At 40.5% G+C, this 11,747-nt stretch overlaps 1 protein-coding gene across 2 annotated transcripts in view; it reads right to left on the reverse strand.

Moving 5' to 3' along the window:
• The window catches only part of fgfr3 (fibroblast growth factor receptor 3), a 33,973-nt gene extending 22,651 nt beyond the window's left edge, over positions 1-11,322 (reverse strand). For both annotated transcript variants that reach the window (XM_079473810.1, XM_079473809.1), the window contains exons 1-2: positions 10,886-11,322; positions 6,883-7,117 (exon numbers count right to left, since the gene is read on the reverse strand). In XM_079473810.1, the coding sequence (XP_079329936.1) occupies positions 6,883-7,027 (145 nt within the window). In that variant the 5' untranslated portion in view covers positions 7,028-7,117; positions 10,886-11,322. The remainder of the gene's footprint in view (positions 1-6,882; positions 7,118-10,885) is intronic.
• Positions 11,323-11,747: the final 425 nt, after the last annotated feature.

Raw genomic sequence — 11,747 nt, forward strand, 5'->3', positions numbered from 1 at the left:
TCTTACCTTTCATCTTGTCATTTCTCTACCTCTCCTCCACGCTACCACTCAAACCCGGCAACGAAAAAATGCCTCTGTGTGTGTGTTTCAATTCTTGAACCTGTGAAAGAGAGCGAGTGTATGCGTGTATTTGTGTAACGTATGCTTGGCCCAGTGAAAGACACTAATGTGTGCGGGGGGATGGTTTATAAATAAATTTGGTAAATGGCTACTGTGTTTCCATATTTCCTGGCGTCCCGGGAGGTGTGTGGAGAATAGAGCCAGTGTAAGCTGAGGTTTTACAGAGCTGATATAGGAACCTCCTGAGAACTGTAGCTCAGGCGAGATTTAGCCTTTTATGAAAATTTACGACCCCGTCTACGTCGTAAGTCCACGCGAGCTCGTTCATTTACGCAGTCCAAGCACACGTTTCCTTCTCAGAGGTGCTGTGAGAGCGCTATAGTGTCAGGTGGGGTCTTACGGTCATGATGGAGAAACAGTTAAAGTCAGTTAAAGTCGACATGTTTATAGCTAACAACCTTAATAAAGCACTTTTTAGTTTCGGCTTAAAGTAAAGATTCTGTCATAATTTTGAGTACATGATCACAGAATTTTCATTTTTTTGGTTGAACTATCCCTTTAAGGTTTTGTGATGTGACAAACCTTGATCACTCGAATTAAAGGAACAGTTCACCCCAAAATAAAATCTCTGTCATCATTTACTCCCTCTCAAGTTGTTTCAAACCTGTATAAATGTCTTTGTGCTGTAGATGTCAAAAGAAGATATTTTAAAGAATATGGGGAACTACACAGTACTGGGGCACCATTGACTACCATTGCAGATTTTTCTCTACTATGGGAGTCAATAATGCCCCAGAACGGTTTGAAAACATTATTACAAATACAGAAACATTATTACAAATATCCTTTTTTTACATTCAGCAGAACAACAAAATTCAGTTTGAAACAACTTGAGGGTGAGTCAATGATGAACGAATTTTCATTTTTGGGTGAGCTATTATGTCAAGCATTCAACAGTTGAGTTTTAAAAGAACATACATTTTTGCTATTCGTGACCACAGTCCAGGCATCCTCCAATGCTTGTAATCATACATTCAGTCTATAATCAGCTTCATGTATTTTCATAATCCCTGTGGACTCAAGGACTATTTTATATTCAGCGAGCACACACGCATGTATTGAGGACAGTGTTCCTTTGATCAGGCGGAAAAGATGAAAGATTTTTTGTGTTTTGCCAGAGTTGTGCGGGCTAATATTTGAGCTGTGATTTAAAGCCAACAGCCACAGGAACCAAATCAGTGTTGCTGGAATATATTCATTCAGTGTTAATAAATACACAGTGTATACAGATCAACACTGTTTGTGTGTGTGAGAATGTTTATAGGAAAAGTCAGAATACAGCTGTCATTTTAATGCTTAATCTAAGAGAATGTTGGAAATGGTCATTTCAAGAAAACCGGTATAGCTGTCAAAAACTAGAGTGATACTTTATGGAAACTTAGTTTAATTAAAAAATAGGAAAGAAACGTTTTCTTTGGGGGTACAGTTTAGGCTATGCTTGCTTTGAACTAGTAATATTAACTACCTTTAAAACAAGATCTATGACATCATATAGATGGCCAGATAAACATGCATGTTGTGTTTGGAGTGGGGGGTTAATTTGGCCTCTTGATTTATTTTGTTGTTTACTACACACGTGAGTTACTGTGCTGTTAGCCTCACCATGCACACACACGGCTGACAGCATGTGATAAATGTGTGTACGACCAACAGGATCTAGTTCCACTTGTTTTGTGTTTTGCAACAAAGCGACAGGTTAAAACAAGAGAATGAAAGGGAAAGACAGAAAGCAGATGCTGTACACACAGGTACATTATCTATTGTGACATCATTTCATCAATACAGACCATGCAGCTGATTTATAGATGGTAATTCGTCTGCACCTTCATCTACTCACACACGTACAAGCAAACAGTGTGAGCTCTGCCAGTCTGCTCTTTCGCATTACCTGCTGCTTTTAGCCGTTTGGCATGATACACTCAGTCAACAACCCCTACTGTCACCTGACCTTCAGACTATATAACACACACACAGTCTAGATCCTCATCATCCTCCAAAATCATTGTGTTCCATATGTTGCATTAAAGGTTTATTTATAGTTGTGTAGTTCATGTGCGTATGCATTGTATACTTGTGTTGAGTGCTGTTAAAGTAAGTGTGCTGTAGTGTAGGTGGCATGTTGGATGTAAACACCACTAGATAACATAATCTGGATCCTCTGCTGAGCAAAAGTGAGAGTGAGTCAGAGAGTAACGGACCGGAGCCATGATTAAGACAGACAGAGAGGTGGGCGGGGAGTCTGCAGCGTGTTACCCCTTTTATTCTGCCCTGTTGAAGCGTGTGTGTGTGTGAGAGAGAAAGAGAATTTGTATAACGGCATGCTCCTGAGGAAAGTTTAAGAAAGCCGCTTCATCCAAAAAGCCAAATCTACATACACACACACACACACACACACACACTGCCGCCTCACTAAACTAATTAGTAACGGAAGCAAGATGTTGAGAACAAACAGACCCCATCCAGAGTGTGAGCCAAACTCTTTCAGCACACAAACACACACACTTATATGTATATATTATAAAAATGATTTGAATAGCTGCATGCATACACAGATGCACACACACACACAAACAGTAAATAAACAGTAAAAACTGTTTATTTTATACCCTACCCTAAACCTAAAGATCATGCAAAGCTTTTTGCATTTTTAGATTTAAAAAAAACAATGTTCTGTCCAATTGATAAGCTTCTTTGCCCATGATGACCTCGATTTTAAGTCCCCATGAGTTGGTGTCCATTCAGGTTTAGGTCCCCACCAGGATGTTAAAACATGGCCAACACACAAAAACACACACTGAAACAAACACACAGGTTCTGATAATGGACGGGACGATCTTAATTGTCATTCAATAGACGAACTGGCCTAGTTTCTACACACTGTACAGACACACACACACACACACACACACTGAAGTGGCTCTTAAAATGAATTACAACACGGTTTAATTTGTAGAAACACATTTACACTATGTCAACGAGACCATTAGAATATTTTGCTTACGTTGCACAAACCTTTTTCTTCTCTAAAGTAATTTTCTGAGGAAGTACGGCTAGAAGCCTACATGATGATAACGTTCATTATTCTTACAATATCATCAGAATGGATCACTTCCAAGAAATTGTCTTAGACGAGTATTGCACATTCGACAGGACAAGTTCGTATTTACAGTCTGTCAATAATATAGTCTTTTTAAAGTTTAAGGTTTATATCTGGTCACCCCAATCATTTGGTTATATCCTTGCAAGTCAACATTGTCTGTAGATTAGATGAATGAAAATGGACAAAAATTCTGCTTTGGACAAACAATTATTGTTTTACTTAAAATTCAACAAACTATTCCTTGAAAAAGAAAAATAGCCAAGCAGGCATAACTGTCAGTTTAAAACTATAAAACAGCCTGATATTGTTTGTATTAATATTCTATTACTATTCTGAATTGATAAGACATCGGCAGCTTTGGCCCAAAGGAGGTGTCTTACCTTCCTGAACAAAGTTGAATATTGTCATTCGTGAAGATGGAGAGAATAAGGAGTAGGAGACATTGCTCATTCAAATCTGTGACCTCAGATTGCCCTCCAGAAAAACACAACTGATCTAACAAATACACACACAAACACATCACCTCTGCATGGCCTCTGCCCTTCCCCCTAACCCCCTCTGTCTTTATGAGTGAATAGAAACATAGCAGGGAGAGCGATCGAGATAAATAGAGAGAGAGAGAGAGAGAGAGAGAGAGATGGGTATTACTGGTCAGGAAAAGTCATAATCCTCTGCCTTGCTTCCCTCTAGCCAATGATACCCTAAAGCAACTGGCAACAGCTGCTCTCGAATATCCCCGATCACACACACACACACACACACACACACACAGTTATATACATTCTGAGAGTATCATCACGTATAAACAATACCATTAATAACACATAATTATAAACAAAAACAAATCCCCATAAACATTTGACACACTGTTTAGTCTACTATACAGAATGAACAGCTAAAACTAGAAACCCCCAAAATTCTTTCGGCCCAATGTCCTTGTGTAACATTATAACAGTTTATAATGCCCAAACAATGATAAACAAAGCCAACATTTCGTCACTTTCAGTCGCAAATCAATCAATCTATAGTATAAGCAAAGTTACACTGTTATAAATGCATCATTAATGCTATATAAAGTATTCATAAGCATCTCTGGAGAGAAAGCAGCCACCAACAAGGAAACTATGCTCTTGAGGACACAAGTAGGTAACAAGACACTAACTTAAACATATACCTGACCTATCTTAACTAAAGGAATGTGATGAATAGATTGGAAAGATCGTGACACAGTAAGCATTGGTTTATTGTTGATACGTATGTGTGTGTGCTGGACCCAGGAATATTGCCAGGGCAGAGGTTCATTCCATGGGTGGTAAAGGAGAAGTGTACATGTCTGTGTGAGTGTGTGTGTTGGATTTCTTACAACACATAACTTCTGCCATCTGTTCATGACTGCCAGAAGTGGTATAGGAGAGCTAGTGCAAACACACACACACATTTATTAAAGGAGCCATACAATAGACTTCCATTCTTTTTATATAAAGCTAACCCTAAGCCACACCCTAAAAGAAAACCTTTAGGGTGAAAAAAACATTTATTTTACTAGTGAGGTTTTCTCAGAGACGCAACGTTTTTCAGACGAAGATAATGATATTTGCTTTAACCTATCCCTAAACCTACCCTCACACAAACCTGCTGACATGAAACGTTTAAATGAATCAAGGTTCGTATGATTTACGAGGATTTCAAATTGTTATGTCCAAATGTCATCGCAAGCCGGGTTTCGACACATTTAGCTAAATTTTGCCCTCACAAGTCTAGTCAAACCTGTACCTGTACACACACACAGCTCCGTTTTTCCTGGCATTCTGACTTATATGGTCTAAGTATCTAAGTAATTCCCTTCAGGGGAACTAATAATTACATTTAAGACACCCATCCTACAGGCTGACAGGTCAGCAAGTGTGTACGTGCTTCACACACCTCTGTCTTTGTCTGTGTGCATTACCGTGTCCAGGTACAGTATCTTTAGGTATGTCTGTATATGTTTGAGTGTGTGTGTTTGAGAACAGGCGGCTCCTGTTGAAAGTGTTTCTTTGCTTATTAATAACTCATCAGCTGACCTGGAGTTGCTTTCAAAGAGGATTAATGAAGGGACTGGCCCCCGACTAATGACATATAACAGACACACACACACACACAGGATCTAAATGTGTGTAGTCCATAGACAGTGTGTAATCATAGGGCATTGGTATGGGATGGATATTTGAAGCATAATGAATGCCATAATGCCAGTGACATTAACAAAATGCCAATTTTACACACACATGCCCTTACTGGATGAAATGTGTTTGAGACCGTTGCAAAGTAGGGATAAATACACACCTTTTTTAATGATGATGAATGTTGATGAAGTATGCCCTATAGCTGCCACTGCTGTAATATAAAAAATGCCCAAACATACAAATTACTTTCTAACCCTCACGTCACTACAAACCTTTATGACTTTCTTTCTTTAACAGATCAAAAAAGAAAATATTTTGAGGATTTTTGGTAACCAAACTTCATTAGGCCCCCATTGACTTCAACTGTACGGACACAAAACCACGGAGACATTTCTCAAAATATCTTAATTTGTGTTCGACAGAAGAAAGAATCATGTACAGGTTTTAAACACCATTGGGGTGAATAGATGAAATAAATTGTCTTTTTAGGTGTACTTACTAAGTTTAACCCTATGTAAAAATCCCTGTAATGTCATTTTAAACTCACTGTTACTCACTTCATCTGGATACAAAGACATGAATACAGATATAAAGAGAGAAAGAAAGACAATATAGGGTATTTGGTAGTTAGGATTAAGAGTGAAAAGGCTGGGTGGTAAAGTTATTACAAGTTCTTTTCTCGTAACAGTTTCTCTTTGTTTATGCTGTGGTTTTGCCAAAGACTTTCTGCATTTCTTTAGGACCGTGTGTAAACTCAAAGTGTAATACTCTTACTCTCTTCTAATATTTACCTGCTATCAGTATGAGAAATCAAATCCTTCTGTAATCTCTCCCAACACACACACACAGCAAAGCAATGGGCCAAGAAAGCATCAAGCTTCGTTCTGTTTTCTAAGTGACTGTAGCCTGTTTAGCAGACGCATCTCCAATCCAAACAAAACAGACACTCAGGTGAACTCGTCCGAGAAACGTGTGTTAAGAAACAACCCACACATCTATCAACACGGAGCCATGGGCTCTCGTACGTGCCCACATACGCATGACATTCACACAATGGATTCTGCCTGAAGAGATAAGCGATTATTCACTTCTAACACACTCACGCTCTTAACTGTCATGTAATCCACTCCGCAGGGCTCCAAATCAATGGCAAGGACAAAGTGTGTTTACATAATATCAACTACACAAGTGTTCATTGCAACAATACTCACTCTGTGCCACTGTACAAACTCAGCATGTTTCGTACAGTCCAAATGAAAGAGAAACCAGACACACTTAAAGGCACAGAAACACTGACAAATCGCATTTGTTAAGCGCAAACATGAGACACTGAGCCTCGGATACACAGTTCCCAAACATGCACCAATACACTTGATTTTTACAATCATTCGTGAATTTGCGTAATTGCTATTTGTGAGATTCTTATTAGACAACAAAAATGTGTGAAACCGCAAGAAACAGGCAAATCAATGGAGTGTAAGGGATGTGATGTCTGACCTGTGGGCTCTGGAGGCAGCAGACGGGCGCTGTACGCTGGAGAAAGGATGAGGGCTGAAAGGTACAGGAGGAGCGAGAGCTGCACCATCCCGTGCCGAGCGACGCGGGGACGAGTGTCCTCACCACACTGACCAGACTCAGACATTTTCCACTGTTGCACACATGCTGTCAATGTGGCGCAGCCACACGCACACAAAAACACAAGTCCTGTCCGAAACCCTGTCTGGTCCCCCACCTGAAAAACAGCAGGAAGAATAACACATTTAATATTCAAACTAAAGAGGTTCAAGAGAAGAGCAACATTGTTTTTACAGTTTTAAGAGGTGAAGAGTAAAAACTTTCACAAATATTTCAATAAATATTAACTCTGTTACAGCAAACGTCTGTATACAGTATATTGAAAAATAAAGTGAGACGACCACACACAACTGCCTAGGGCACATCAACTGTTTTTTCATCAAATATGTCTTGTGCTAGTTTAGATGAGGCTGGGATTTGTTGTAAACTCTTTTTAGGGCTCTCTCTCACTCTCTCTCTCTCTCTCGTTGGGCTCCTCTGAAACACGTCTTTCACTAAGCTAACGCAAACACACTTATCTCTCTTAAGAAAACATATGCTCCCCTCATACACTGTGTGTGTGTCTGTGCCCAGCCACATAGAGAGTTTACATTAGACACAATAAAAGGAATGTAAAGAGGTTTAAATTTACACACACATACGTACAGACCAGACCAGAAGGCTGTACGGTCCGACACCCTACTGAGCAATTTTCACCGAACGAGTATAAGAGAACACTGTGTTACTTTAATCTTGAACTCCTGTTATTTCAGAACAGCCTTGGTTTAGAAAGTTTAAATGGAGGCGTTCTTCTGGGACGGCCACAGAAAAGAAAAGACTCAGTTCTTGGTCAGCAAATAGTGAAGTGAGAAGGAACTGTGAAGCCGTCTCAGTGCGTTGAAACAGTGTTTTCTCTGGCTGGCACAGCGCGGGAGTGTGTCCACTGTGGTGTGGACTGATAGTTTATCAGTGCTGGCTGCAGGGTATACTTGTGGAGTGTATCAGTGAGGTGTATTTCTGGAGTTTGTATTGTTGGCATGTTTTTAATAGCATGTTTCTGGTTTCTGGAGCTTTACTGCCTAGTAAAAGTTTTGGGGGAGGACTTAAACAGAAACAAACACTGGGCCATAATCTTACAGATAAACATAAATGATCATATGTTGTGGAATAGCTGATTCTTGTTAACTGAGAAAAATACTTTTGGATAATTCCGGCAAAACTGTATTGACAGATATGACCTCCTAGATAGCACTTGTTTTATACATCTCATATCACTTCACTGTTATTTTACAACTCCTTTTATTCATATTTTATATGCATACATTTATTAACTTGGTAAGTAACTGTTTAAAACCAATATGCATAGTCAGCCAGTCATTATCGCAGAATAACCCCTTTATGATAATACGAGTGACAGCCCTGTCTGGGTTTTGTTTTCCGATTATTTCCTGACTGACTGTATGGTACAATGGACGGTGTAACTCGAATATTAAGGCAACCCTGCTATGATAATGTTCTGGATCTAGTTTACTTCAGGTTATCCACTGTGCTACCGTAACTGTTTGTATTTAAGCTATGGGCTTAAGCAACTGTAACGCAATATGCGGTTTTGGGCTTGGATACAACCACCTGGGATTGTGTGTAACATGACTGACCTCCAGCAGTGCTGCTGTGTGGCGTTGCAAAACTTTAGCTTTCAATGTTTATCTTAAAGATCACTTAAACATTTAATTTAGATTCTTATTAAATATTATTCAATTTTAAGATGGTCAGGCCAGTTAATACAATAAGCCTGTAACTCTTTTTCATTTTTACACTGTTATGTTCACATTGTCATTTTCAAAATCACATATTTAGAGCATCATGCCGTTCCAAAGCTGTATCAATGGCAACAAAACATCCACAGAGATGAACAAGGCTGTGCATGAGAATATGCTGACATACTCCTGGGCGTTATATGTGTAATATCATAAAGTTTGTGAAAGAAGGTTTTAATGGAATCATATCACACGCTAGTCACACCTCGCAACAAATCTGTGACTCAAAAAATATCCGTAATCTCCAGTTATTGAGCAACCACGTAAAGTTGGCCCAGCCTAAACCTGCCAATGAAAACAGGGATTAGAAAGGAGACAAGAGTAAGAGCGATAAAGACAGGAGAAATGCTTAGAAAGACAGAGATGGAGAGCCAGACAGCAGATGAAAAGCTGAAGCCTGAGGTGTCTCTATTAGAGTTTGGCTGTAATCCTCTTCTGAGGGCTTCACTCGCCCTCCTGCGGCTCTCTCGGGGCTCTGTCAGTGTGTGCGCGCGCGCGCGCGTGTGTGTGTGTGCAGGTAAAAGAATTGCTTTAGCATAGACAATTGCACAAAGTTGAGAATGAAACTCAGTAAGCCGTACTTTTTAATAAGCTCTTATCTTGAACACATGCAAACAACATAGTGAAAATATGAATATAGATTTGAGGGAAGAGAGAAATGAGAGTAATGTAAAGTAGATGATGAAAGAGGGAGGGAGAGCAGGGTTGTAATTGCCTGTTGTACATTGTTTATTGTGTGTTCATTTTTGTGAAATGTTTTTGGACCGCACATTACTTCCTACTTTTTAAATGAATTATTATCAACAGCGTATTATTATCAACAGAATCTATATAAAGAAGAGAGAGAGATTTTCTCCATCAGGTATACAGTATGTCTTATATAGACATGTAGAGATATTTCCTACTGTGCATCTACCTGGGCTGTAACAAATATTTAAAACGTAACTTAAAGTGACACAGGGGATGCATTACTGAAACACTAAAAAGTTGGAAGATGGATTCAGAAAGGTCAAAAAGTTGGGGAAAGGGGGGGAATTTATTGCTATGCCCCTGACTTTCATGGCCAAAGCTCCACCATCTGCCATAGCCTACAACCCTGAAAAGTGCCTAGATAAATAATAGCGCACTAAAATCAATTATTTTAATACAGATTAGATGAAGAACTAACAGCGTAAATCATTTGAACCCTGGTTCTGTCAGGTTTGAATGACTCTAGTAGTACATGAGGTGGCTAATTGCCCCCAGTAGCCCCCGTTAACACCTCCAGAGACTCTAATTCACTCCGATAGCTACAATTGGTTTCAGATGGCCTTTGGGTACATCGAAGGAAAAACGAGCAAGGTTCCGTTCAAGTGTGAGCTAAAAATAACACAAAGCCCGGCAATTGCGGCCGCAGAATAAATCGATGTGCTTTTGGATTTAAAATGCGTCGAGCTGTAAAGTGCTTCTTGAAGCTTCTCATCAGTTAGTTAGTTTACAACTGATAAAAAACGTCGATGATTATTTTCATAAATCCAGCTGTGCAGACAGTTTAGGGATGATGCGCATCACAAAACATCGAGTGGACTGGATGAAATCGTCACATCCCACAGTGTGTTATGCTTCAGCACATCTACAGCACCTTACACCTGCACGAAACAAAGTGATGCCAACGAATGATAATCGCTCATTCTCATTGCATGAATCGAGTTATTCTCATCTTAGTTTGAAGGTCCCCATCCTCCTGGTGTTTAAACAAATCTAAGGTCAATTATACACGACAAGTATTTTAAATCGAGTTTTATTGACATGTTTTTTCAACACAGGTGCGGCTCCTCGAGACTGGTAGAGCAGCTTTCGAGCACGCGGTGTAGCCGTCCGTACGCGCACACGCACGCACGCACGCACAAACACACACGCACGAACAGCGCGCAACACCTGTCCGCCTGTAAGTGATACGGACACGCACCTCATGTCACCGAAAACCGCAGCTCACTTCTCGACTAAAACTTTGTTTCACTGCAGATTGCTTTGATTGAACCACTTAGAAGAAACCGTGTAACCGACACAAGGAAACGACGAGATTATCGCTGCAAGGCAACAGTAACATCAACAGTCTAATAACAGTAATAATAAACATCACATCTTACCAGATATTTATTTATTGACAGTAATCCTTTTCGAGATCACAATGACTCTTTGAGAAAAATTGCTCTGCGAGGTCGCTCCAGATGTTCCGCAAGTTACGTTGAAATCCTCCAGACGCTTATTGTCTCCAAATCCAAACGTCGGGCTCCGTCAAGGCAAGCTCGACCTGACAGACTGTTTCAGAAGAATGCGGTATTCACCACACACACACCCGCGAGCCCTCCGGTCTTCAATCGCTACAAAATCACACCAAAGTGTATCGAATAAAGATGCGGCAACGTTACGTAGTTTTGTGTGGTAAGAGAGACTCTGAAAGACGCAGCTGCCCTCTTCTGTGATGCTCCGTCCGGGCACAACTGCTCCGCTGCGCCGCTGGGTCGCTTGTGGAGTGCAGGGCGTCTGGTGCTGTGTGTGAACGCTTGGCTCGCAGACTCCCACTAACAGTTTGGAGCTCCGGAGAGGGAAAAAATGAACCAGGATCGGATTTCAAACCGCGTCCCCGCTGCGAGTGCAGTGCTCACCGCCTGCCGCCCCCCTCGCGAGTTCGGGGCAGAACGAGGGAGAGAGAGAGAGAGAGAGAGAGAGAGAGAGAGAGAGAGAGAGAGAGAGAGAGAGAGAGAGAGAGAGATGGAGCCGCAGGCGCCTCCCACACTGAACCCGAATATTCAATCAACTTACTCACTGTCAAATGAGCTACGAACCCAAACCGTGCTTTGGACCATAGAGAGAGTCAGCAGAAAAACAATTAAACAGCTCTGATCTGCTGTTCATGCATACCCTTTATATATAAACTATTACAAAGAATGCCCCTCCGGTGTTATTGCACAGTAAACGATTCAGCGTTCAAAATAAAGGTAAAATAAT

Source organism: Barbatula barbatula (assembly GCF_947034865.1).
Source record: "Barbatula barbatula genome assembly, chromosome: 14".
Taxonomy (NCBI): domain Eukaryota; kingdom Metazoa; phylum Chordata; class Actinopteri; order Cypriniformes; family Nemacheilidae; genus Barbatula; species Barbatula barbatula.